General features: G+C 52.4%; 1 protein-coding gene across 18 annotated transcripts; it reads left to right on the plus strand.

Annotated features, from left to right (window-relative positions):
* Nucleotides 1-547: 547 nt before the first annotated feature.
* On the plus strand, nt 548-27,946 carry CDK10 (cyclin dependent kinase 10). Of its 18 annotated transcripts, XM_063612573.1 has the most exons (18): nt 548-1,247; nt 1,429-1,641; nt 2,372-3,018; nt 4,510-4,628; nt 4,722-4,972; nt 11,547-11,732; nt 19,710-19,782; nt 21,012-21,083; nt 22,291-22,393; nt 22,654-22,735; nt 23,414-23,481; nt 24,563-24,615; nt 24,702-24,771; nt 25,476-25,535; nt 25,872-26,091; nt 26,226-26,365; nt 26,595-26,698; nt 27,198-27,946. In XM_063612573.1, the coding sequence occupies exons 6-18, from the start codon at nt 11,643-11,645 to the stop codon at nt 27,293-27,295; spliced, it is 1,233 nt and encodes a 410-aa protein (XP_063468643.1). In that variant the 5' UTR covers nt 548-1,247; nt 1,429-1,641; nt 2,372-3,018; nt 4,510-4,628; nt 4,722-4,972; nt 11,547-11,642; the 3' UTR covers nt 27,296-27,946. The 18 variants fall into 18 exon arrangements, with proteins under 18 accessions (XP_063468643.1, XP_063468650.1, XP_063468644.1 ...); XM_063612580.1 differs by having other exon boundaries at nt 940-3,018; nt 25,968-26,091; nt 26,595-26,647; XM_063612574.1 differs by having other exon boundaries at nt 940-3,018; nt 11,550-11,732.

A 27,946-nucleotide genomic window follows, 5' to 3' on the forward strand; every position in this document is an offset into this window, starting at 1 on the left:
AGTTCCCACCTATGAGTGAGAACATGTGGTGTTTGGTTTTTTGTCCTTGCGATAGTTTGCTGAGAATGATGGTTTCCAGCTTCATTCATGTCCCTACAAAGGGCATGAACTAATCCTTTTTTATGGCTGCATAGTATTCCATGATGTATATGTGCCACATTTTCTTAATCCAGTCTATCACTGATGGGCATTTGGGTTGGTTCCAAGTCTTTGCTATTGTGAATAGTGCCGCAGTAAACACACGTGTGCATGTGTCTTTATAGCAGCATGATTTATAATCCTTTGGGTGTATACCCAGTAATGGGATGGCTGGGTCAAATGGTATTTCTAGTTCGAGATCCTTGAGGAATCGCCACACTGTCTTCCACAATGGTTGAACTAGTTTACAGTCCCACCAACAGTGTAAAAGCATTCCCATATTTCCACATCCTCTCCAGCACCTGTTGTTTCCTGACTTTTTAATGATGGCCATTCTAACTGGTGTGAGATGGTATCTCATTGTGGTTTTGATTTGCATTTCTCTGATGGCCAGTGATGATGAGCATTTTTTCATGTGTCTGTAGGCTGCATAAATGTCTTCTTTTGAGAAGTGTCTGTTCATGTCCTTCACCCACTCCATCAAAAAGTGGGTGAAGTGCCAGTGTACTGAGCACGAGACAAATACATAATTGACCCCTTTTGTCTTGTGGATTCAAGTATGTGACCACACCCTCCCTCCTTCCCCTCCAGCCCCTTTCCCCTTTAAATACCGAAACCCTCACCACCATCTTTGGAGGAAGGTACAGAGTTGGCTGTCACGCACACATCCTGAACTTTGGCCAAATAAACCTCTAAGATGACTGATACCTGTCTCAGATACTTGTTGGCTTACGAAGTGGCCACCATGCAGGGACTCAGAGTGGAGGTGGCGTTGCCCTTTGACAGGTTTCCTCCTGGTGCTTAGGACCAGTTTGGGCCTTCTTTATTGCTCAGGACAGTGGGACAATTTGCTGAGATCTGGGAGCCCCACCATTCTCCAGAGAATCTCTGATCTCCTGAAACTTGGTTGAGGTCTTAGGTTTATTTTGCGCACAACGCCTTTTCCTTTTCCGGTGTTTCACTTGCTTCCAACAAAGAAGGTGAGTTTTCCTGCTTCCATGATGATGGGGAGCAGGAGACTTCCCTGGAGTTTCAGCTCGGAAACATCTGGAGTTTTTCCTGATTCCAGGATGGGGGAGAGGAGTCTAAAGCCTGGGCCCCATTCCTAGGTAAGTAGCTGAATCGGGGTTCTGTCTTGGAAGTTCTCCTTAATGACTAGAGCTAACATTAACGACTGGCTGGTCTTCTTCTATTAGCATGCTCAGTAAGTGTATACATTGTGGGATTGTTTGTTTTGCTTAACTGCTTTTTGTTTATTTGCTTCTGTGTTTGCTGTTTTTGCTGTTTCAGTCTTTTTCCCGTTGGATTTGATGAAGTCTGTTAGACTTGGTCAAATCTGAAGCAAACTTCCAAGTTGTAGGAAACAAGCCTCTGAATTAGCTGAATTCCCACAGCTGGGAAAAAGGAAAAAAAGCCAGAACAAGGGAAAAATGATTTTGACCACCTGATGGGCTTTATTTGCATAACGAGGCCACCTTTTTCCAGCCATGCCACACTCGAAGAGTAAGTGCCATCACCTCACGCTGCAGTTCGGTAGGTAGAGTCCGCCATTTTTCCACCAGGACAGCCCGGGTTTGGTTCCTACATCCTTTCTGGTTTGAAATTTGTGTTACTTTTGAAATATCAGCAATTTGTCCCAGCTGAAATAAGGTAGTGAGATTTAAAGATTTAAAAGGATTTTCTTTTTTTTGAGAAGGAGTCTCACTCTGTCACCCAGGCTGGAGTGCAGTGGCACGTTCTCAGCTCACTGCAACCTCTGCTGCCCAGATTCAGCCATTCTCCTGCCTCAGCCTCCCAAGTAGCTGGGATTACAGGCACCTGCCACCGCATCCGGCTAATTTTTGTATTTTTAGTAGAGACGGGGTTTCACCATCTTGACCAGGCTGGTCATGAACTCCTGATCTTGTGATCCACCCTCCTTGGCGTCCCAAACTGCTGGGATTACAGGCGTGAGCCACTGCGCTCAGTCAAGAGGATTTTTAAGAGGGCTTAATGGTCAAAAGTAAACTTAAGTAAAAGCTAATATCCGACATATTCCAACATAGTAGCTTCATTAAGTCCGTATGCCACATACACATATACAGACTCCTGTGTAGAAGAGAAGGCACCAGATTCCTTTTTGGGGAGAAACTTCTGTTTTTCTTATGGAACCCCAAGAGTGGAAACAGACACGTCCCTCTCAGATGTTAAATTGCTTGCTATTGTGTTACCTGATTTTTTTTTTCTAAAACAGTTGACACAGGACTTTTTGGGGTGCTGCTTCTCTAGCTGGAGGCCTCTGTGGCCGGTGGTGCCCCTAGCCGGGTCTCCTGGGCTCCAGGCTTGGCCCTGGAGTACCCCGCCCACCTAGCCCGGCCGAGGGATCTGCGCTCAGCCCATGGCTGGACCGCGCATGCGCAAGCCGCTTCTGCCTTGAGCATGGGAGTCTGGACAAGGGGAATGTGGTGGCGCCCAAAACGTGGAGATGCCAGGAACCGCAGAGCCCCAAGGGTGTCACAGCTCGATTGCTCCCCGTGCCTGCAGTCTGGTGAGTGGGGATGTGTTACAGTGTCAGCCCCCCAAGGAACCACAGAGCCCCAAGGGTGTCACAGCTCGATTGTTCCTCGTGCCTGTGGTCTGGTGAGTGGGGATGTGTTACAGTGTCAGCCCCCCAAGGAACCGCAGAGCCCCAAGGGTGTCACAGCTCGATTGTTCCCCCTGCCTGCAGTCTGGTGAGTGGGAGTGTTACATTGTCACTCCCCCGCTTTTTTTTTTTTGAGACGGAGTCTCCCTCTATCGCCAGGCCAGAGTGCAGTGGCACAGTCTCAGCTCACTGCAACCTCCGCCTCCTGGTTTCAAACGATTCTCCTACCTCAGCCTCCCAAGTAGCTGGAACTACAGGTGCGTGCCACCACGCCCATGTAGGGACCAGCCCTACAGGGTCGGTGGGTCTCTCCCTGTGTGCGGTGACGAGAGAGTGTAGAAATAAAGACACAAGACAGAGATAAAAGAAAAGGCAGCTGGGCCCGGGGGGCCACTACCACCAATGCATGGAGACCGGTAGTGGCCCCGAATGTCTGGCTTCGCTGTTATTTATTGGATACAAAGCAAAAGGGGCAGGGTAAAGAGTGTGAGTCTTCTCCAATGATAGGTAAGGTCACGTGGGTCACGTGTCCACTGGACAGGGGGCCCTTCCCTGCCTGGCATCCGAGGCAGAGAGAGAGAGGAGACAAAGAGAAAGACAGCTTATGCCATTATTTCTACATATCAGAGACTTTTAGTACTTTCACTAATTTACTACTGCTATCTAGAAAGCAGAGCCAGGTGCACAAGATGGAACATGAAGGTGGACTAGCAGCGTGACCACTGAAGCACAGCATCAGAGGGAGATGGTTAGGCCTCCGGATAACTGCAGGAAAGTCTGACTGATGTCAGGCCCTCCATAAGAGGTGGAGGAGCAGAGTCTTCTCTAAACCCCACCCAGGGAAAAGGAGACTCCCTTTCTCGGTCTGCTAAGTAGTGGGTGTTGTTTCTTGACACATTTTGCTACCGCTAGACCACGGTCCGCCTGGCAACGGGCATCTTCCCAGACGCTGGCGTCACCGCTAGACCAAGGAGCCCTCTGGTGGCCATGTCCAGGCATAACAGAAGGCTCGCACTCCTGTCTTCGGATCACACCTCACTATGTCCCCTCAGCTCCTATCTCTGTATGGCCTGGTTTATCCTAGATTACGATTATAGAGCAAGGATTATTATAATATTGGAATAAAGAGTAATTACTACCAACTAATGATTAATGATATATATAATCATATCTAAGGTCTATATCTGGTATGACTATTCTTGTTTTATATTTTATTATACCGGAACAGCTCCTGTCCTCGGTCTCTTGCCTTGGCGCCTTGGGTGGCTTGCCGCCCACACGCCCAGCTAATTTTTTTTTTTTTTGAGACAGAGTTTCTCTCTTGTTGCCCAGGCTGGAGTACAATGGCACAATCTCAGCTCACCGCACCCTCTGCCTCCTGGGTTCAAGCGATTCTCTTGCCTCAGCCTCCGAGCAGCTGGACTACAGGCATGCACCACCATGCCCGGCTAATTTTTTGTATTTTTAGTAGAGACAGGGTTTGTCCATGTTGGTCAGGCTAATCTCGAACTCCCGACCTCAGGTGATCCGCCCTCCTCGGCCTCCCAAAGTGCTGGGATTACAGGCATGAGCCACCGCACCCGGCCAGTTTTTGTATTTTTAGTAGAGACAGAGTTTTACCATGTTGACCAGGATGGTCTTGATCTCTTGACCTTGTGATTCGCCCACGTCAGCCTCCTACAGTGCTGAGATTACAAGTGTGAGCCACCAGGCCTGGCCGTCACCCCCTTTTTGAATCTGTGTTTCAGCAAGTCCCAAATTCTTCTCCTGTATCCAAGAAGAATGAAGTTATGCAGACACCCGGAGGGTGAACAGGACAAAGTTTTGTTGAGCAACAGAACAGTTCTCAGTGAAGAGGGAAGCTGAGGTGGGCAGCCCCCACACCCACACTGAAGCCCCCACCATGCACAGCCTATGATTTTATGTTTGACTTGGCATTCTTTTTCTTTTTTTGAGACAGAGTCTGGCTCTGTTGCCCAGGCCAGAGCGCAGTGGCATGATCTTGGCTCGCTGCAACCTCCGCCTCCTGGGATCAAGTGTTCTCCTGCCTCAGTTTCCTGAGTAGCTGGGATTACAGGTGCCCGCCACCACACCTGGCTAATTTTTGTATTTTTAATAGAGACAGGATTTCACCATGTTGGTTAGGCTGGTCTTGGAACTCTTGACCTCATGATCTGCCTGCCTCGGCCTCCCAAAGTTCTGGGATTACAGGTAACATTCATTTTTAATGTCCCTCTAGCACACCCAGACTCTCCCTCTGTATTCTGAGATGTAAATTTTGCTATCTGATTTTTCACCTAAGAGTTCTTCCTTCGGTATGTCAATTTAGGGCTATCAAGCTGAAAATTGCCTAAGACAATGAAACAGGTTATCAGAAAATTGGAAGTTTAGGCCGGGCGCAATGGCTCACGCCTGTAATCCCAACACATTGGGAGGCCAAGGCGGGTGGATCACTTGAGGTCAGGAGTTTTGAGAGCAGCCTGGCCAAGATGGTGAAACCCCGTCTTTACTAAAAGTACAAAAATTATCTGGGTGTGATGGCACGCACCTGTAATCCCAGCTACTTGGGAGGCTGAGGCAGGAGAATCGCTTGAACCTGGGAGGCGGAGGTTGCAGTGAGCTGAGATTGCGCCATTGTACTCCAGCCTGGGCAACAAGAGCGAAACTCCATCTTAAAAAAAAAAAAAAATACGAAAATTAGCTGAGCATGGTGGCGGGTGCCTGTAATCCCAGCTACCCAGGAGGCTGAGGCAGGAGAATCTCTTGATCCCAAGAGGTGGAGGTTGCAGTGAGCTGAGACTGTGCCACTGTACTCCAGCCTGGGTGATGGAGTGAGACTCCAACTCAAAAAAAAAAAAAAAAAAAAAAAAAAGATTGAAGGAAAGAAATTGGAAGTTTAAAATAGTAGAAAAAAAAAGAACGGGTCTTAATGCGTCTTCTGTGTGTCTAATAATCTATGTATCTATGAGTCATGTATATAATGTTTCACTACCAAAAATATATAAAAGAGTTTTAATTAATTGGGTTAAAGGAAAAAAAAGCACTTAAATACTGTATCAGAAAAATATAAATTTTTTTTTTTTTTTTTGAGACAGAGTCTTGCTGTCGCCCAGGCTGGAGTGCAGGGGCGCGATCTTGGCTCACTGCAAGCTCTGCCTCCTGTGTTCACGCCATTCTCCTGCCTCAGCCTCCCAAGTAGTGGGACTATAAGAGCCTGCCACCATGCCCAGATAATTTTTTGTATTTTTAGTAGAGATGGGGTTTCACCATGTTACCCAGGATGGTCTTGATCTCCTGACCTCGTGATCCACCTGCCTCACCCTACCGAAGTGCTGGGATTACAGGTGTGAGCCACCATGCCTGGCCAGAAAAATAGAAATCTTAAGCCCAAATGCTTTTTCAGGTTCATGTGACTTAAGTAAATCCTTAAAAAATAAGCTAGCTTTAAAATTATTGGTAAAATAAAATTAGAAATGTCTTCAGAATTGTCAACATACATTATTGTTTAGATTTATTGGTAAAGGAGTTTAATATTTATCATTATGAGATACTGTAAGTTGTCAAAATTTGGCATGAGGGTTATAAGGCTTGCAACACAAAAGGGAATTATGTTTGACTAATTTTTTGATAAATAAGGCATTTAATATTGTTTAATGGAAAAAGATAAATCCTGAGTTATAAGCAAAAAAAAAAAAAAAGAGGAACATTTATTTAACCATAAGGTTCTTACTTAGGTAAACACCTAAAATTCACAGGCTATAAAAATGGTTAGGCCGGGTATGGTGGCTCACGCCTGTAGTCCCAGCACTTTGGGAGTCCGAGGTTGGTGGATCACCTCAGATCAGGAGTTCAAGATCAGCCTGGCCAACATGGTAAAACCCTGTCTCTACTAAAAATACAAAAATCAGCTGGTCATGGTTGCAGGTGCCTGTAATCCCAGCTACTTGGGAGGCTGAGGCAGGAGAATCGCTTGAACCCAGGAGGTGGAGGTTGCAGTGAGCCAAGATGGCACCATTGTACCCCAACCTGGATAAAAAGAGGAAAACTCTGTCTGAGAAAAAAAAAAAAAAATGGTTAACAGAGAAGTAACTTTAAATGAAGACTACCACAGTTTTCTTTCCTTTTTCTTTTTTTTTTTTTGAGACAGAGTTCACTCTGTTGCCCAAGCTGGAACGCAATGGTGTGGTCTCGGCTTACCGCAACCTCTGCCTCCCAGGTTCAAGAGATTCTCCCACCTCAGCCTCCCAAGTAGCTGGGATTACAGGTGCCTGTAACCATGCCTGGCTAATTTTTTAAAAAATATTTTTATGGGAGGCTGAGGCGGGAGAATGGCGTGAATCTGGGAGGCGGAGCTTGCAGTGAGCCGAGACTGCACCACTGCACTCCAGCCTGGGCAACAGAGTGAGACTCCATCTGAAAAAAAAAATTTTTTTTTAAATAAATATATAATTGCAGATGTAAAGATAGTTACAAGGAGGTATTTTTAGTATGAAAAGTTAAAAGGAAAATAATTTCATATGAGAAAGAATCTTGTGTGGTAAACTTTTGTTCTAAAATGGCTGGTTATTTTGGAAAGAGGAATGTTCAGGGTAAAACAGGAAGTCCAAGTATATCATAAATGGTTTGTGTAAGTTTTGATAAAGTTTGTAAAAAGTTTTTTTTGTTTTTTTTTTTAAGATGGAGTCTCGCTTTGTTGTCTGGGCTAGAGTGGTGCATTTTTGGCCTATGTCAGATTAACAAGTCTTTCTTGAAGCATTAACCCACTCTTTAATTAAAAAAAAAAGTTATAAAAATGTTTATGGAAATTATCTTTTTTTTGTTTTTGAGACAGAGTTTTGCTCTTGTTGCCTAGGCTGGAGTACAGTGGTGCGATCTCAGCTCACTGCAACCTCCGCAATTCAAGCAATTCTTCTGGCTTAGGCTTCCAAGTAGCTGAGATTACAGGCACCCACCACCATGCCTGGCTAATTTTTGTATTTTTAGTAGAGACGGGGTTTCTCCATGTTGGCCAGGCTGGTCTCGAACTCCTGACCTCAGGTGATCAACCTGCCTCGGCCTCCCAAAGTGCTGAGATTACAGGTGTAAGCCACCGCACCCAGACTTAGGGCCTTATTTTTTTATTTTTATTTTTTTAGATGGAGTCTTGTTCTGTCACCCAGACTGAAGTGCAGTGGTGTGATCTCGGTTCACTGCAACCTCTACCTCCCAGGTTCAAGCAGTTCTCCTGGCTCAGCCTCCCAAGTAGCTGGGATCACAGACACACACCACCACGCCTGGCTACTTTTTGTATTTTTAGTAGAGACGAGGTTTTGCCATGTTGGTCAGGCTGGTCTTGAACTCCTGACCTCAAGTGATCTGCCAGCCTTGGCCTCCCGAAGTGCTAGGATTACAAGTGTGAGCCACCACACCCAGCCTGAAAATTATATCTTATGGTCAAGATGTTTACAATTTAATAGATTTGTTTATAAAATTTTAGAGAGATTTAATTGGCCTTATGCTGTCTTTATCTTTTGAGAAATTCCCTCAAAGATTAAAGGTTTCTACATTTTTTTTTTTGAAATCTTTTAGTTATCAGCACCATAAGAAAGGTAAAAATGAAAAAAAAAAAAGAAAATAAAAAAAGAGAAATCCGTGAGCTATCACTGTGGCTAAGTGAATGAGTTATTTTACAATGACCTGTGATCCTATTTAGTGATAGCAACTGTTTTAAAACTTTTTCTAGCCGGGCGCGGTGGCTCACGCTTGTAATCCCAGCACTTTGGGAGGCCGAGGCGGGCGGATCACGAGGTCAGGAGATCGAGACCACGGTGAAACCCCGTCTCTACTAAAAATACAAAAATTAGCCGGGCGTGGTGGCAGGCGCCTGTAGTCCCAGCTACTCGGAGAGGCTGAGGCAGGAGAATGGCGTGAACCCGGGAGGCGGAGCTTGCAGTGAGCTGAGATTGCGCCACTGCACTCCAGCCTGGGTGACAGAGCAAGACTCCGTCTCAAAAAAAAAAAAAAAAAAAAAAAAACTTTTTCTAGGCCAGGCACGGTGGCTCACACCTGTAATCCCAGCACTTTGGGAGGCCGAGGTGGGCGAATCAAGAGGTCAGGCAATCGAGACTGTCCTAGCTAACATGGTGAAACCCTGTGTCTACTGAAAATACAAAAAATTAGCTGGGTGTGGTTATAGGCGCCTGTAGTCCCAGCTACTCAGGAGACTGAGGCAGGAGAATGGCATGAACCCGGGAGGTGGAGCTTGCAGTGAGCCGAGATTGCACCACTGCACTCCAGCCTGGGTGACAGAGCAAGACTCTGTTTCAAAAAAAAAAAAAAAACACTTTTTATATTTGACAAACTTTCCAAAATCAAATTGTTTCTTCAGTCCTCATTAATTTTTTTGTGTGTGTGTCTGATGGAGTCTCACTCTGTTGCCCCAGCTGGAGTGCATTGGCACAATCTCGGCTCACTGCAACCTCCACCTCCCAGGTTCAAGCGATTCTCCTGCCTCAGCCTCCCAAGTAGCTGGAACTACAGGTGCCTGCCACCACACCTGGCTAATTTTTGTATTTTTTTTTTCTTTTTGAGACAGAGTCTTGCTCTGTCAGCGAAGCTGGAGTGCAGTGGCACGATCTCAGCTCACTGCAAGCTCCACCCCCTGGGTTCATACCATTCTCCTGTCTCAGTCTCTCGAGTAGCTGGGACTACAGGTGCCCACCGCCACTCCCAGCTAATTTTTTTGTATTTTTTAGTAGAGACAGGGTTTCACTGTGTTAGCCAAGATGGTCTTGATCTCCTGACCTCGTGATCCATTCACCTCAGCCTCCCATAGTGCTGGGATTACAGGCGTGAGCTGCCACACCCGGCTTCCCAGGGTGCTGGGATTACAGGCGTGAGCCACTGCGCCCGGCCTCCCAGGGTGCTGAGATTACAGGCGTGAGCCACTGCGCCCGGCCTCCCAGGGTGCTGGGATTACAGGCGTGAGCCACTGCGCCTGGCGTCCCAGGGTGCTGGGATTACAGGCGTGAGCCACTGTGCCTGAAGTCCAAAAAGAGATATATGGCTTATTTGGTATAATGAAATCATACAGGAAGCATTGTTAAAGGTGAAATGGTGTTTTTCTTGGGATTATATTTATATAAACGTGTTGTTAGTGTGTGTTCCAAAATGGTATGAGATGCCTGTGATTCTGATACATCTTAGTATATGGTATTAGTAGTAATTACGATTATTATGTAAAATTGTTGTATGCCACATAAGTAACCAAATTTGCTTGTCAATTATGTCGGTTTTTTTTCTTTTTACTGAGACAGAGTCTTGCTCTGTGGCCCAGGCTGGAGTGCAGTGGTGCAATCGTGGCTCACGCAACCTCTGCCTCCTGGGTTCAAGCAATTCTCATACCTCAGCCTCCAGAGTAGCTGGACTGCAGGCACATGCTACCATGGCCAGATAATTTTTGTATTTTTAGTAGAGACGAGGTTTTTTTTTTTTTTTTGATACAGAGTTTTGCTTTTGTTGCCCAGGCTTGGAGTGCAATGGCGCAATCTTGGCTTACTGCAACCTCCACTTCCTGGTTTCAAGCAATTCTCCTGCCTCAGCCTCCCAAGTAGCTGGGATTACAGGCATACACCACCATGCCTGGCTAATTTTGCATTTTTTTAGTAGAGACAGGGTTTCACCATGTTGATCAGGCTCGTCTAAAACTCCTGACCTCAAGTGATCCACCTGCCTCAGTCTCCCAAAGTGCCGGGATTAAAGGTGTGCGCCACTGTGCCCAGCCAAGACAGGGTTTTGCCATGTTAGCCAGGGAGGTCTCAAACTCCTGACCTCAAGTTATCCGCCCCCCTTGGCCTCCCAAAGTGCTGGGATTACAGGCATGAGCCACTGTGCCCCGCCTCAATTATGTCTTTAACTGTGGCTGTTCTAAGGCTTTTGTCAACCACAACTGTTGTTTTACTTTGATCCTTTTATAGAGCAGTTTATAATCAGCTATGGAACTCTGAGGTACTCTTCAATGTAAGTTTCCGATCACTTTAGAGATTGTGCCATTGGAATAGAGCAAAAAACTTCTAAGACTCATTGAGAGCTGCTATATTCATGAGGATTGTTCATCCAATATTGGGCAAAACAAGAGTTAATTTCATGGACTAAATATAAGACTGAAATAATCTTTTTACGTTTATTGCTTAAAACATTACGGATTCTTGGTTCTGAAAGAACCAACTTTATTTTTTTTTTTTTTTGAGATGGAGTCTCGCTATGTCCCAGGCTGGAGTGCTGGAATGCAGTGGCACAATCTCGGCTCACTGCAGGCTCCGCCCCCCGGGGTTCACGCCATTCTCCTGCCTCAGCCTCCAGAGTAGCTGGGTCTACAGGCGCCCACCACCTCGCCTGGCTAATTTCTTGTATTTTTAGTAGAGACGGAGTTTCACCGTGTTAGCCAGGATGGTTTCGATCTCCTGACCTCGTGATCTGCCCGCCTCAGCCTCCCAAAGTGCTGGGATTACAGGCATGAGTCACCGCGCCCAGCCAAAAACTTTTTTAACTTTGAGCTATTTGCAGCTTTTAGCAATTGAGTAAAGTACACTCCTGTGAGGAAGATTTGGAACATATTTGTTTTCTTTTTTGTTTTTTATATTTTGCTTGAGTAGCATATTTCTTTCTGATTTCTCCAAAAATTGGGAACTATTTGTGAGAACTATTTAAAAAAAAAAAAACTTTTCCCTCTCCCTTCCCCTATTTGTATTCTAATGTCAGTATAACGATGTGTGCATGTGCAGTAACCATCTGTTTTCTCTTGTAGTAGGACATAGAGACACTGCATATTTTACCAAGGCTTTGACTGGAATGGCATGCTTTCAAATATAAACAGACTGCTGTAAGGAATCAAAGTTGACTTATGGTGCCCATCAAAGCCCTTGGGAAAACTGGCTTCATACTGTATCCACCCAGTGGATTCTTCTTGCCCAGGTGGAGCCAGTGTATCAAGGTAGGGAAACTGCAGTAGAGAAAGGGTTTAACTCACAGAGACAAGTGAATGGGAGACCAGAATTTGATGATTACTGAAATCAGTCTCCGCAAGAATTCAGGGACTAGGGTTTTCCAAAGGTAGTTTGGGGGAAGGGGTGGGATCGCTAGGCAATGGGTGCTTGCTGCTGATGGGTTGCGGGGGTGGGGGGCCATCGTAGGGTGTGAGACAGGATCCTCCCGTGTGCTGAATCACTTCTGGGTGGGGCTACAGGAGTAGTTGGCAGGTCCAGGTGGTGCCATCATCAGTCAGTGGGTCCTGTTGGAGCCGTCGGTATCAGACATGCAAAAAACCCTTGAGAGATACTGCAAGAGGCCAGTCTCAGGTAACAACAGCGTTGTTATCTGCAGGACCTCTGGAATAGTGGCTGATAATTGTTTATGTCTGCATCTTAGCAGAATTCAGGCTCCTCTCCTCTCCCTAGCCTGGTGGCCCCTCATTAGTTTTACAAATACAGTTGAGTTTTGGGGAGGGGCTATTATCATTGAAACTATAAATGTTTCCCAAAGCTAGCCCAAGAATAACTGAAGGCAGCTTGAAGGCTAAAGGTCAAAGGAGGTTTGGCTAGATCTGATCTTCCCCAACTGGCATAATTTTCTCAATGATACAATTTTTGTGGCCGGGCGCAGTGGCTCACGCCTGTAATCCCAGCACTTTGGGAGGCTGAGGCGGACAGATCACGAGGACAGGAGATCGTGACCATCCTGGCTAACACTGTGAAACCCCGTCTCTACTAAAAATACAAAAAAAATTAGCCAGGCGAGGTGGCGGGCGCCTGTACTCCCAGCTACTCGGGAGGTTGAGGCAGGAGAATCACTTGAACCCGGGAGGCGGAGCTTGCAGTGAGCCGAGATCGTGCCACTGCAGTCCAGCCTGGGTGACAGCAAGACTCCGTCTCAAAAAAAAAAAAAAAAAAAAGCCTACATGGTAAATATTTATTCTTGCTACAGTTGATACAAATAACCAGGCTAAGTACAATAAGACTAAAACTTATTCTGAAAACAAATCAGTACTACCTGATTTCACTTTGGTAAAAATAGGAGACTAGAGAGAGAAAAATTAAGTTTCAAAATAAACTATAGTATACCTGTTATTAGATTCTAGCCTTGCCTAAGGTTTTTCAACTTTTATTATTTTCTCTTTTTTTGTTTGTTTTTTGAGACAGGGTCTCACTCTGTCACCCAGGCAGTGGCTTGGTATCAGTTCACCGCAACCTCTGCTTCCTGGGTTCAAGTGATTCTCGTGCCTCAGCCTCCCGAGTAGCTGGGATTATTGGTGTGCACCACTATAGCCAGCTCATTTTTTTGTATTTTTAGTAGAGATGCGTTTCACCATGTTGGCCAGGCTAGTCTCGAACTCCTGACCTCGTGATCCACCCACCTCAGCCTCCCGAAGTGCTGGGATTACAGGCATGAGCCACCACGCCCGGCCAAAGCTCTGCTTTTCTTAAAGCTCGGTGAACGAAAGCTAGACAACTTAAATCTCAGAAGAGAATAATGGTAATCTATTTATATACGTAAAGCACTTTCATGCCTGCCTGCTGTGTATGGACTTCAGAGGAACACAGCCTATATCAGTTTTCTAGGATTGTTCTCTCCCCATGCTCTTTTTTTGTTTTCTTTCTTTCTTCTTCCCTCTGTTTTCCTCCCTCCCTCTATCCCTCCCTTCCTCCCTTCCTTCCTTTCACAAACTCTCACTCTGTTACCCAGGCTGGAGTGCAGTGGCACGATTTCAGCTCACTGCAACCTCCGCCTTCCGGGTTCAAGCGATTCTCCTGCCTCAGCCTCCCGAGTAACTGGGACTACAGGCAACCACCACCATACCCGGCTAATTTTGTTAGTTTTAGTAGAGATGGGGTTTCACCATGTTGGCCAGGCTGGTCTTGAACCCCTGACATCAAGTGATCTGCCTGCCTCGGCCTCCGAAAGTGTTGGGATTACAGGGGATTACAGGCATGAGCCACTGTGCCTGGTCACAACACCCGCATTTTCTTTTCTTTTTTTTTTTTTGAGACAGAGTCTCACTCTGTCGCCCAGGCTGGAGTGTAGTGGTGTAATCTTGGCTCACTGCAAGCTCTGCCCCATGGGTTCACACCATTCTCCTGCCTCAGCCTCCCGAGTAGCTGGGATTACAGGCACCTGCCACCATGCCTGGCTAATTTTTTGTATTTTTTAGTGGAGATGGGGTTTCACTGTGTTAGCCAGGATGGTCTCTATCTCCTGACCTTGTGATCTGCCCACCTCGGCCTCCCAGAGTGCTAGGACTACAGGCATGAGCCACCCGCCCAGCCAACACCCCCATTTTCTATACCACACTCAACTCCCCCATTTTCTACGTGCTGATCAAAACCAATCTGAAAGGAGTCTAGGTCTGGCTGTGGGCTGTTGGGAACAGGCCCCCCAATCTGGCCATAAACAAAATCTCTGCAGCACTGTGACATGCTCATGATGGCCATGACGCCCACGCTGGTAGGTTGTCAGTTTACCGGCATGAGGGCAAGGAACACCTGGCCCACCCAGGGCGGAAAACCGCTTAAAGGCGTTCCTGAACCACAAACAATAGCATGAGCAATCTGTGCCTTAAGGACGTACTCCTGCTGCAGATAACTAGCCAGACCTATCCTTTTATTTTGGCTTATCCCTTTATTTCCCGTAAGAAATGCTTTTAGTTAATCTATAATCCATAGAAACAATGCTTACCACTGGCTTGCTGTCAGTAAATATGTGGGTAAATCTCTGTTCCAGGCTTTCAGCTGATTTCCCACTCCACACCCTATATTTCTGTATGTGTGTGTCTTCAATTCCTCTAGTGCCACGGGGTTGGGGTCTCCACTACCGAGCTGGTCGCGCATTGGTTTGGGCCCTGCTTGCTCTACTGGATGTCAACAGTGAAGCCAGATTAGAGGACACGTTGGCTGCCCCAGTCCTGGACCTGGACGAGCGGCACTTCCTAAACATTCCACGTCACCTTTTCTTCCTCCACCTTCCAGGGCTGGGCTGTGAAAGAAATTGGAGAGGCAGGTGCCTGTGAGAGCCGCTTCTACCACCCTCAGAAGTCAGGTCTTCCATGAGTGAGGGGAGGTATCTACTTTGCCAGACCTCGTTAGAGAATGCTGACATAGCTGCCTCTTCCCGCCCAGAAGCTAAGCCTGAATGCCACCCCTCACAGAGCTTCTCTCCTGTCTTTCACTTGATGCTGCTTATTTCTGTCACAGAACTTGACAGCATGGACATTGGCACTTGTTTCCTTCAGTCTCCCGGAGTCCCCATGTCCCGAACACAGATGAGGCACCCAAATGCCTGCTGAAGCCACATCCCTGGACCAAGTGACCTGACCCTCACCTGGAGGACCTTCACCTTCACCTCTCACCTGGAAGACTCTTTCACCTGGAGGACCGCCCCACCTGAAGGACTCCCAACTGGAGGACCGTCTTACCTGGGGGACCCCCTCACCTGAAGGACCCTCTCACCTGGGGGACCCTCTCACCTGGAGGACCCTCTTACCTGGAAGACCCCTCACCTCGGGGACCCTGTTACCTGGAAGACCCCTCACTTGGGGGACCCCCTCACCTGAAGGACCCTCTCACCTGGAGGACCCTCTCACCTGGAGGACCCTCTTACCTGGAAGACCCCTCACCTGGGGGACACTCTTACCTGGAAGACCCCTCACTTGGGGGACCCCCTCACCTGAAGGGCCCTCTCACCTGGAGGACCCTCTTACCTGGAAGACCCCTCACCTGGGGGACCCTCTTACCTGGAGGACCCTCTCACCTGGAGGACCCTGTCACCTGGAGGACCCTCTTACCTGGAAGACCCCTCACCTGGGGGACCCTCTTACCTGGAAGACCCCTCACTTTGGGGACCCCCCTCACCTGAAGGACCCTCTTACCTGGAGGACCCTCTTACCTGGGGGACCCCCTCACCTGGAGGACCCTCTCACCTGGAGGACCCTGTCACCTGGAGGACCCTCTTACCTGGAAGACCCCTCACCTGGGGGACCCTCTTATCTGGAAGACCCCTCACTTTGGGGACCCCCTCACCTGGAAGACCCTCTCACCTGGAGGACCCTCTTACCTGGAAGACCCCTCACTTTGGGGACCCCCTCACCTGAAGGACCCTCTAACCTGGAAGACCCCTCACCTGGGGGACCCCCTCACCTGGAGGACCCTCTCACCTGGAGGACCCCCTCACCTGGAGGACCGTCTCACCTGGAGGACCCTCTCACTTGGAGGACCCTCTCACCTGGCTGACCCTCTCACCTGGGGGACCCTCTCACCTGGAGGACCCTCTCACCGGGAGGACTCTCTTACCTGGAAGATCCCTCACCTGGGGGACACTCTTACTTGGAAGACCCCTCACTTGGGGGACCCCCTCACCTGAAGGGCCCTCTCACCTGGAGGACCCTCTTACCTGGAAGACCCCTCACCTGGGGGACCCTCTTACCTGGAGGACCCTCTCACCTGGAGGACCCTGTCACCTGGAGGACCCTCTTACCTGGAAGACCCCTCACCTGGGGGACCCTCTTACCTGGAAGACCCCTCACTTTGGGGACCCCCTCACCTGAAGGACCCTCTTACCTGGAGGACCCTCTTACCTGGGGGACCCCCTCACCTGGAGGACCCTCTCACCTGGAGGACCCTCTCACCTGGAGGACCCTGTCACCTGGAGGACCCTCTTACCTGGAAGACCCCTCACCTGGGGGACCCTCTTACCTGGAAGACCCCTCACTTTGGGGACCCCCTCACCTGGAGGACCCTCTCACCTGGAGGACCCTCTTACCTGGAAGACCCCTCACTTTGGGGACCCTCTCACCTGAAGGACCCTCTAACCTGGAAGACCCCTCACCTGGGGGACCCCCTCACCTGGAGGACCGTCTCACCTGGAGGACCCTCTCACTTGGAGGACCCTCTCACCTGGCTGACCCTCTCACCTGGGGGACCCTCTCACCTGGAGGACCCTCTCACCGGGAGGACTCTCTTACCTGGAAGATCCCTCACCTGGAGGACCCCTCACCTGGGGGACCCCCCCACCTAGAGAATCCTCTCACCTGGAGGACCCTCCCCCTCCACCTGGAGGACTTCCCCACATGAAGGACTCCCACCTGGAGGACCTTCTTACCTGGGGGACCCCTCTCACCTGGAAGACCCTTCACCTGGATGATCGCCGTGGCCTCCCACTACGGCGCAGCCGGGTCGGGTGCCCGGGCTTCACCCTAAAATAAGGCCCGAACTGCAGCAGTCGGAGCCGGTCCCTGGAGCCAAGCTCCTAGGGCGGACTCGCTGGAGCGTCTCTTGGTAACCGTTGCTAAGGAGAGGAAGCCCGGGAAGGAGCTTTCGCGCCTGCGCCGCGGGGCCGTCCGTGTCTGCGCCTGCGCGCAAGAGAGGTGGGGCCAGCGCTCGGCATGGCGGAGCCAGATCTGGAGTCCGAGCAGATCCGTCTGAAGTGTATTCGTAAGGAGGGCTTCTTCACGGTGCCTCCGGAACACAGGGTGCGCGGGGTGCCACCCGGGCAGCTCTGCCCGCCTCGCTAGCGGCACTGCTCGGTTAGGTCTGGGGAGTCTCGTGTCGCGCTGCCGCGCCGAGGCTTCCGGCAAGGGCGGGAACGACAGTCGCAGAGTTCCCCGCGGCGGGGGCGGAACCCGGGGTGGGGCGGGCTCGGGACCCCGACAGCTGGTCCCCGGAGATCTGGGGGGCCGGGGCGGGCTCAGGGATGCCTCGCGCCCGCGGAGAGACGGGCCCGCGACGTGGGAAGAGCAGGCTCCGGGCTCCAGCTCTGGCACTGCTGAGTTCAGCGCCCGGGCTGGGCTTTGCAGGCTGAGCCGCGAGCCGCTTGTTTCTGGGGAGAATTTACTTGCGCGACGAGTTGAAGCTTGAAGGCTCCCGCTGGGCTTGGGCTGCATCGAGGGGGGTCCAGCGCTGTCTGGCGGCTTCACGCGAGCCCTGGGCGCGGCCCTTGCAGAGGTGCCGGTGCCTCTCTCTGCAGAGACCAGGAGGGAGCCTCGGAGCGTTGGGCGATGTTGCCCAGGTGCACGGCTGGTGGGGGCGGAGAGGCCTGAACTTTGGCCGCTGGTCTGTGTTTTAACTGCTAGCTGATGCTCTGAGAGACTAAGCCACGTGTTCAGTAAGAATCATTAACAGCTCGTGGCTGGATGACAACAGGAACCACACTTGGCTCATTCAGACGTGCAGCAAGCGCTCACCGCGCTGACAGCCCTGTGCTGGACTCTGGGGTGAAGTAGGGAGTTGGCCTTTCCTTTTTGTTTTTTGGAGACAGGGTCTCGCGCTCTCTCCTAGGCTAGAATGCAGGGCGTGATGACGGCTCAGTGCATCGTCAGCCTCCTGGGCTCAAGTGATCTTCCCGCCTCGGCCTCCCAAGTGCCGGAATTACAGGCGTGAGCCGCCGCGCCCAGCCTGGCCTGGCATTTCTTTGAGTTCAGGAAGTGTGACAGGGATTTGGACAGCCAGAAATAAGAAGGGTGTCGAGAAGAGCACAAGCAGAGGATGTGAGAAGGGGGATTGAGGCGGGAAAGGGAGGTTGAGACTAGGCCATCAGTGAGTGCCAGGCCAGATGCTTCTGACTCGGTCCCCAGGTGTCAGGAAGGAATCAAACTGAGGACAAATGCGGCCAGTGGCTCACACTTGTAGTCTCAGCAATCTGGGAGGCTGAGGTGGGAGGATTGCTTGAACCCAGGTTTGAGACTGAGGGTTAAGAGAAGAGAAGCAGGGAAATGGGGGCTGTGAGGTTTCAAACCTTGCTACGTGTGCTTTTTTTTTTTTTTTGAGACGGAGTCTCACTCTGTCACCCAGGCTGGGGTGCAGTGGCGCATTCTCGCCTCACTGCAAGCTCCACCTCCCGGGTTCACGCCATCCTCCTGCCTCAGCCTCCCAAGTAGCTGGGACTACAGGCGCCCGCCACCACGCCCGGCTAATTTTTTCATATTTTTAGTAGAGACGGGGTTTCACCGTGTTAGTCAGGGTGGTCTAGATCTCCTGACCTCGTGATCCGCCCACCTCAGCCTCCTAAAGTGCTGGGATTACAGGCGTGAGCCCCTGCGCCCAGCCTACATGTGCTTCTTAGATCCATGGAGAAGGGTACAGACTACTAGTTCAGAGACCCCAAAATACAGGGCCTCAAGTAAGATGATGCCTTTTTTCACTCTCCTCTAACATTCTGGAGAGAAGCAGTTGTTTTGCACAGGTGGGCCAGGCATTCTGGTTCCCTTTGTCTTCCCATCACTGAGGTGAGGAGAGGTGAAAGCATCCTTTCACCTGGAAGTAACACGGTCCCTTCAGCTCACATCCCAAGGCCAGATGCCACTGGGTAGCGTTTCATAACTTACAGGAGGTAGTGATACAGGGATGCTGGGACAGCAGCCTCTGCCACAGATGTATTTTTGTATGTGGGATTGAAAGGGAGTATCTAAGTGGCTGCCTCTGATATTTCTTTCAAAGCATTCGCCCAGTATTGTCACCACCTTTTCTCATCAGAAAAGCCCAAGAGGCAGGGCACGGTGGCTCACGCTTGTAATCCCAGCACTTTGGGAGGCCAAGGCGGGCAGATCACTTGAGGTCAGGAGCTCCAGACCAGCCTGGCCAACATGGTGAAACCCCGTCTCTACTAAAAATAGAAAATTAGCCGGTTGTGGTGGTACATGCCTGTAATCCCAGCTACTCAGGAGGCTGAGGCCGGAGAATCACTTGAACCCAGGAGGCGGAGGTTGCGATGAACCGAGATCTTGTCACTGCACCCAGCCTGGGCAACACAGCAAGACTCAGTCTCAATAAAAGAAAAAAAAAAATGAGCCCAAACGTGTGGTTGCCTTTCTGTTTGGTGAGCAAGACGTGAGTGGGCTCCCTAGTACAAATTCCATTTGAAATTTCCTCAGTAGTTGTTCCATCAGCTGCCAAATTTCCACACTGACAACACCCTTCTCTTTCAGCTGGGACGATGCAGGAGTGTGAAGGAGTTTGAGAAGCTGAACCGCATTGGAGAGGGTACCTACGGCATTGTGTGTGAGTGGCCAAGGCCAGGACGTGTAGCCGCAGCTCGTGGCTGTGACAGAGTGTGGGATGAGATTGTCGAAGCAGCAGCCGCGTTGGGGCTGAAAGGGACTCAGACCCTGTGCTCTGAACCAGGGCAGAAACTTGTTCAGGAACTTTAATTCCTGATGTAGTTATCACAAACGTTATACCATTTCTGGATAAATGGAAGCATCCAGTTGCTAACACCCATAATGCAAATGTGTCACTGCAGAGTAGAGAGAACCGTTAGAGAAACAAAATACAGAACTTTCCAGAAGCAGCAGGAGCTGGACACGGTGCGCATGTCTATAACCTCAGCAACTCTGGAGGAGTCACCTGAGCCCAGGTGTTTTTTCTTTTTGTTTGTTTTTGAGATGGGTCTTGCTCTATTGCCCAGGCTGGAGTGCAGTGGCATAATCATAGCTCACTGCAGCCTCGACCTCCCAGGCTCAAGTGATCCTCCCACCTCAGCCTCCTGAGTATCTGGGACCACAAGAGTATATAAGCACACCCAGCTAATTTTTAAATTTTTGGTAGAGATGGGATCTCCCTATGTTGCCCAGGCTGGTCTTGAACTTTTGGGCTCAAATGATCCTCCTGCCTCAGCCTCCTAAAGCACTGGGATTACAGGTGTGAGCCACTGCACCTGGCCAAGCCTAGGAGTTTGAGGCTGCAGTGAGCTGTGATCGCGCCACTGCACTCCAGCCTTGGCAACAGAGTGAGACCCTGTCTCAGAAAAACAAAAATATCACACACAACTGAAGCTTATAACAGCTGTGAAATTGACGTAGGTCATTCTGGAAGCTGCACACATTAGCACGATGCTTTGTAGAGCCACCTTCACACAAAATAAGGTTTGCTTTTTTCTACATAGAACACCTTATTTGCCTTTAGGACATTACAAGAGAGCACAAAGCAGTGATCTGCATGCTAAGGAGGACACGGAGAGCCTGGAGCCACAGAACTGAGTGGCTGGAGGCGAGGGTCCAGCACAGAGCAAAGTGGGACACCCCCTGCCCAGTTCAAATGAGGAAATCTCCCAGAGAGCACGCGTCTCAGGCTAGGGGTGTTGCACACAGCGAGGACTGAGTGTCACTGGGCGTGAGGTTGTCAGAGGAAAGAACAGGGATCCTGTGGCTCAGGGAGAGGCTCCCGTGCAGTGCTAGGGAGCCCACAAGGGACATCGAGATGATGTCGTCACCGATGCGTTTCCATTCCAGATCGGGCCCGGGACACCCAGACAGATGAGATTGTTGCGCTGAAGAAGGTGCGGATGGACAAGGAGAAGGATGGTGAGCAGGAAAATGGGGTGTTGGGACGTCGGACTAGGAGGAGGCAGAAGGGTGTGAGTTACCTGAAGTTTCCTCAGAGTGACTGCACGGTGGTTGTGGGGGGGGGGCCAGCCTCTGGGAGGGTTCTGGTGTGGCCCAGCACGTCACCCCCAGGTCCACACGCAGCCTCAGCTGTCTGCCAGGCGTGCTCTGCGGTCTCCATCCCCTGCTCTCCCTCCTGTCTGGGGAGCCCACCTCACTGCAGGCTCATCTCTTTTTTTTTTTTCTTTTTTTTGAGACGGAGTCTCGCTCTGTCGCCCAGGCTGGAGTGCAGTGGCGCAATCTCCGCTCACTGCAAGCTCCGCCTCTCGGGTTCACGCCATTCTCCTGCCTCAGCCTCCCGAGTAGCTGGGACTACAGGCGCCCACCACCACGCCCGGCTAATTCTTGTATTTTTAGTAGAGACGGGGTTTCACTGTGTTAGCCAGGATGGTCTCGATCTCCTGACCTCGTGATCCGCCTGCCTCGGCCTCCCAAAGTGCTGGGATTACAGGTGTGAGCCACCGCGCCCAGCCTCACCGCAGGCTCATCTCTACTGTCCCCTCCACCCCTAGCACCTGCCTGTGCAGGCAGCGCCCTGCCATGCCCCAGATGGATGTCCACGGTGGTTAGAGAGGTGCCGATTCGTATTTGGTCAAGGAAGAGTTAAAAGTACTTATTGGGCCGGGGGCAGTGGCTCACGCCTGTAATCCCAGCACTTTGGGAGGCTGAGGCAGGCGGATCACCTGAGGTCGGGAGTTCGAGACCAACCTGACCAACATGGAGAAACCCCCATCTCTACTAAAAGTACAAAATTAGCCGGGCGTGGTGGCACATGCCTGTAATCCCAGCTACTAGGGAGGCTGAGGCAGGAGAATTGCTTGAACCCGGGAGGCGGAGGTTGCGGTGAGCCGAGATGGCGCTATTGCACTCCTGCCTGGGCAACAAGAGTGAAACTCCGTTTCAAAAAAAAAAAAAGCTTATTGGGGTCGCCCCGATTCTCCTTGAGGTGGGGACACTGCAGCACCTGGTATCAGGTGTTCAGCTTATTGGGGTCGCCCCGATTCTCCCTGAGGGGGGGACACTGCAGCATCTGGTATCAGGTGTTCAGGAAGCCCAAGAGTGGCCGGGGTTGGGGCTTCCCTGCCATTACTGGGGTGGGGCTCGCTGAGGCCGCCTCCCTCCCCAGGCATCCCCATCAGCAGTTTGCGGGAGATCACGCTGCTGCTCCGCCTGCATCATCCGAACATCGTGGAGCTGAAGGAGGTGGTTGTGGGGAACCACCTGGAGAGGTACGCGGTATCCTGGTCTGTGCATTGGGCCCTAGGGAGCATGTATCTTGGGCTAGAGGTGTTGCACAGAACCAGGACTGAGTGTCACCGGGCATGAGGTTGTCAGAGAAGAGATGACCCCACCTCACTGCCTGGCTCAGCCCGTTGTCTGAGGGGGACACAGGTTGTCCTGCCCATGTCCCCTCCTGCAGCAGGGGAGGCTCCACTTTGAGCCCTTAGGAGAAGGCTGGAGGGTGGCATGCATTTTCTGTTTCCTCCAGCATCTTCCTGGTGATGGGTTACTGTGAGCAGGACCTGGCCAGCCTGCTGGAGAATATGCCAACACCCTTCTCGGAGGCCCAGGTGCGTGGCAGAGGGGCCTGGGGTCGGGGAATGGGCTTCATGGGCCCTTGCGGTGCACATTTATAACAAAACAGGGCACCTGGGGACTTGCAGAGTGGCTGCTGCCTCTGCCTCCACCTCCCAGTGTCTTAGCGAGCTTCAGTGAGGTGGAATTCCTGTGGTGGGGGCATCTCCTGGGAGCAGGTAGCCCTGGGGCTGAGAGCCTTGTGAGGGCACTAGTTTCCTGGGCTGTTGGGAACGGGCAGCCCCAGGGCCGAGAGCCTTCTGAGGGCACTGCTTTCCTGGGCTGTTGGGAACGGGCAGCCCCAGGGCCGAGAGCCTTCTGAGGGCACTGCTTTCCTGGGCTGTTGGGAACGGGCAGCCCCAGGGCCGAGAGCCTTCTGAGGGCACTGCTTTCCTGGGCTGTTGGGAACGGGCAGCCCCAGGGCCGAGAGCCTTGTGAGGGCACTGCTTTCCTGGGCTGTTGGGAACGGGCAGCCCCAGGGCCGAGAGCCTTGTGAGGGCACTGCTTTCCTGGGCTGTTGGGAACGGGCAGCCCCAGGGCCGAGAGCCTTCTGAGGGCACTGCTTTCCTGGGCTGTTGGGACTGCTAGTCCTGCTGGCCAGTGTGGGTGTGGCAGGGCCCGGCCGGGCTTCCCTGCAGGCTCACCCTGACTGGTACCTCTGACCCTCTGCACAGGTCAAGTGCATCGTGCTGCAGGTGCTCCGGGGCCTCCAGTATCTGCACAGGAACTTCATTATCCACAGGTGGGTGACAGCTAGGTCGAGTTGGAAGCACAAATTCGGCTGAGTCGTGACTCTGCTGCCTCCTGTGGAAAGTTACTAAAAGCTCAAGGGTTCCCAGCTGCAGCAGCCTGCCCACTGCTTGCACTCCATTTGTGTTTTTTTCTAAAATAGAGAAAGAGTCTCTCTGTGTTGCCCAGGCTGCTCTCAAACACTTGGGCACAAGTGATCCACCCACCTTGGCCTCCCAAAGTGTGGGATTACAGGTGGGAGCCACCTCGACCGGCCATGCACTCCCATTTTTAAAAGGCCCAAACATTAAGAGCATGTACGAGTTAATGAAAAAAAAAATAATAAAGATACTAGGCTGGGCGCAGTGGCTCACGCCTGTAATCCCAGCACTTTGGGAGGCCGAGGCGGGTAGATCACGAGGTCAGGAGATGGAGACTATCCTGGCTAACACGGTGAAACCCCGTCTCTACTAAAAATACAAAAAATTAGCTGGGCGAGGTGGCGGACGCCTGTGGTCCCAGCTACACGGGAGGCTGAGGCAGGAGAATGGCTTGAACCTCGGGGGGCAGAGTCTGCAGTGAGTCAAGATCTCGCCACTGCACTCTAGCCTGGGTGAAAGAGCCAGACTCCATCTCAAAAAAAAAAAAAAAAAAAGATACTAGGCCGGGCGCAGTGGCTCACGCCTGTAATCCCAGCACTTTGGGAGGCCGAGGCGGGTGGATCACGAGGTCAGGAGATCAAGACTATCCCGGCTAACACGGTGAAACCCCGTCTCTACTAAAAATACAAAAAATAATAATAATAATATGAGCCGGGCGTGGAGGTGGGCGCCTGTAGTCCCAGCTACTCGGGAGGCTGAGGCAGGAGAATGGCGTGAATCCGGGAGGCAGAGCTTGCAGTGAGCTGAGATTGCACCACTACACTCCAGCCTGGGCGACAGAGTGAGACTCTGTCTCAAAAAAAAAAAAAAAAGAGATACTAAAAAGCCCAAACCTGAGGAAACGTGCAGGAAGTGACGGGCATCCGTGCCATGGGGGAGACCTCAGCCCCCCTGGCCCTCTGGGAGCCACCTGCCAGTGTTTTTCTATCACAGGGACCTGAAGGTTTCCAACTTGCTCATGACTGACAAGGGTTGTGTGAAGACAGGTGGGTGCAACTTGGGCCAGGCCCTGTCCCTAGATGGCAGCTTGTCAGCCCCCACTTGGTGACACACACTCCCCTTTCTGCTGCAGCGGATTTCGGCCTGGCCCGGGCCTATGGTGTCCCAGTAAAGCCAATGACCCCCAAGGTGGTGACTCTCTGGTAAGTCCTTCTGAAGCGTGGTGGCCCCTGGGGACCAGGCCTGCCTAGTGGAGGTCTCCTTGGGGATGTCAGGCTGAAGCTGCCGTGGCCTTGGGAATGTTAAGCTATAGGGTCTGTGCACACTCAAACGCTGGGTCTAGAACAGCCTCTAGGACACAGCAGGGCTGTCCCACAAAGTGGTGAGAGCTTGGCTCAGTGGCATCAAGGGCCTGCCTAGATGAGACACACCTCACCTTGAGAGCTGGAAACACACCATGGCTGTGAAACCATCTCTGGAGGGAAGGCTGCTTCACGGACTGAAGGACGGGCAGCTTGCATGCTTTCCCTGGTTCTTCCTCCTGGATACTTTTAGCCGAACAGGGTCATGCTTAGCCAGGGCTGAACATCAGAGTTGGTCAGACTCAGGTCAGGACCCCAGTGTCATGTACTCCCCATCTGAGAACGGGTTGGTAGTGGCTGGTGTGGCTGTGTGCTGAGGGTCCGTGGTCCCTGCGACTCTGAGGACACGGCTGCATGTGACAGCTCTCGCCCCCAGCAGCCGTTGCTGTGTGCACCACCTGGATTTGCAAGGCCTGGGGCAGAGGGTGGTCCAAGTTGGGACAGGTTTCCCAGCCACCACAGGCTCTCAGGGAGGCTGTGTCCTGTGGAGGCCTGGGCTGGGGGAGAGGAGCCGGCCGTATTGAGGTGGGTGCTTCTGTGTGCAGGTACCGTGCCCCTGAACTGCTGTTGGGAACCACCACACAGACCACCAGCATCGACATGTGGTGAGGAGATACGGTTACGGCTCCTGGGGCCTCAGGAAGGGCTGGGACAGGAGCTGGGTCACCTGGTCCCTGAGCTCAGCCTCAGGGGAGGGGCAGGAGTGCAGTGGGGTCTTTGCCAGCCTCCTACTCCCAGGGAGGTGGGCCTGAGCCTGGGAACCCAGGAGGAGGTGTGAGAACTTAGCTTGCTGTTCTCAGGCCCGGAGCACAGAGGTCTGCAGGAGGCATGCCTGCCCCTGCCCTTGTCACCGTGGGAGGTCTGCGGGGCCCAGGAGGGGAGCCAGTGGTCCCTGCCTGTCCTTCACAGTGTCCCTGACCCAGCGTGCCTCACGCTAGCAGGGTCAGCAGAGGTCTGGCTGCAGTGAGGTCCGCTGTTCCTCGCGCTGGCGGGGTCAGCAGACGCCTGGCTGCAGTGAGGTCCGCTGTTCTCTGCAGGGCTGTGGGCTGCATCCTGGCTGAGCTGCTGGCCCACAGGCCCCTTCTCCCCGGCACTTCCGAGATTCACCAGATCGACTTGATCATGCAGCTGCTGGGGACGCCCAGTGAGAACATCTGGCCGGTGGGCATCCTGGGCAGACCCGCAGCTCCCGCCCGTGCCCACGCCCTCTGCACCCGCAGCCCCTGCCCGTGCCCACGCCCTCTAGCCCCTGCCCATGCCCACGCCCTCTGCGCCTCAGCTCCTGCCTCCCATAGGGTTTTTCCAAGCTGCCGCTGGTCGGCCAGTACAGCCTCCGGAAGCAGCCCTACAACAACCTGAAGCACAAGTTCCCGTGGCTGTCCGAGGCCGGGCTGCGCCTGCTGCACTTCCTGTTCATGTACGACCCTAAGAAAAGGTGCTGATCTCTGCATGGGGGGCGGGGACTGCCACCCCCCACACTGTCCAGACCGTTTCCCAGAGCCCAACCTCACGGCGGTGGAGAGGCCCCTCCCCAGGTGTAGCCCCTTGGAGTGGTTTCTGGCCACCAGGCTTCCTTTGAGAATTTGAGTCACAGGCTGCTCAGCTGGGTGGGAGATGAGGAAGCCGGACTCAAGAGTCACACTAACGCAGCCTGCCTCCTCCAGGGCGACAGCCGGGGACTGCCTGGAGAGCTCCTACTTCAAGGAGAAGCCCCTACGTGAGTGTGCAGGGTTCCTGACTCGCTCTGCAGGGCATGGCTGGGCCCTACGTGAGCGTGCAGGGTTCCTGACTCGCTCTGCGGGGCATGGCTGGGCCCTACGTGAACGTGCAGGGTTCCTGACTCTGCGAGGCATGGCTGGGCCCTACGTGAGCGTGCAGGGTTCCTGACTCGCTCTGCGGGGCATGGCTGGGCCCTACGTGAGTGTGCAGGGTTCCTGACTCTGCGGGGCATGGCTGGGCCCTACGTGAGTGTGCAGGGTTCCTGACTCGCTCTGCGGGGCATGGCTGGGCCCTACGTGAGTGTGCAGGGTTCCTCAGACTCACTCTGCAGGGGAATGGCTGGGAGCCCGTTTTGCCCTGGGTGGGTGGTGAAGTGGCCTGGTGCCCTCACTGACGGCACACACTTTCTGGGGTAAGAGGACAGGCGCATGTGGAGGCACAGACAGCCCAGGGCCAGGTCCAGAGGCAGAGCTGGACTCAGACCGGGGCCTGCTCCTCCTGTCTGGGGCCCTGCCCTGCCCAACACTGAGCCACCCTTCTCCCTGCAGCCTGTGAGCCGGAGCTCATGCCGACCTTTCCCCACCACCGCAACAAGCGGGCCGCCGCGGCCACCTCCGAGGGCCAGAGCAAGCGCTGTAAACCCTGACGGTGGGCCTGGCACACACGTGTATTCCCACACCAGGTCTTCTGATCGGCGGTGTCCGTGAAGGGTGCCGCGAGCCAGGCTGACCAGGCGCCTGGGATCCAGCTCATCCCCTTGGCTGGGACCATCCTCCACTGACCCTCCCACTGTCTGCCCTGAACCCACTGCTGCCCACAGAAAAAGGCCGGGTGACGCTGGGGGGCTCCCAGCCGTGCACCCTGGAAGGGGCAGGTCTGGCGGCTCCATCCGTGGCCGCAGGGGTCTCCCGTGGTGGTCCTCGCTGTGTTGGAAATGTGCAACCACTGCTTGGGAGGAGTGGTGGGTGCAGTCCCCCTGCTGTCTTTTGAGTTGTGGTGGACGCTGGCCTGGGATGAGTGGACCCAGAAGACCTTCGTATCCCCTCTCAGTCGCTGTCCCGTGCATGGGTCATCTGTGGTGACCCCAGGTGGGCCTGGCAGGACTCCAGATGAGGACAAGAGGGACAAGGTGTGAGGTAGGAGCCACAACTGAGGATGCCCGGAGACCACCAGGAGAGCCCTGGGCTGGAGGCTGAGCTGCATCCCTGCTCCCCACATGGAGGACCCAACAGGAGGCCGTGGCTCTGATGCTGAGTGAAGCTATAGGCTCTTGTTGGATAAAAGCTTTCTTAACAGA

The sequence above is a fragment of the Symphalangus syndactylus genome, chromosome 11 (assembly GCF_028878055.3).
Source record: "Symphalangus syndactylus isolate Jambi chromosome 11, NHGRI_mSymSyn1-v2.1_pri, whole genome shotgun sequence".
Classification (NCBI taxonomy): domain Eukaryota; kingdom Metazoa; phylum Chordata; class Mammalia; order Primates; family Hylobatidae; genus Symphalangus; species Symphalangus syndactylus.

Excerpts from the sequence above, each read along its gene's own strand:
- CDK10 (XM_063612572.1), top strand. The coding sequence starts at position 19,493 with ATGAACCGAGATCTTGTCACTGCACCCAGCCTGGGCAACACAGCAAGA. Across the intron at positions 22,736-23,413 it reads CACCCTTCTCGGAGGCCCAG|GTCAAGTGCATCGTGCTGCA; the intron begins GTGCGTGGCAGA and ends CCCTCTGCACAG. Across the intron at positions 23,482-24,562 it reads AGGAACTTCATTATCCACAG|GGACCTGAAGGTTTCCAACT; the intron begins GTGGGTGACAGC and ends TTTCTATCACAG.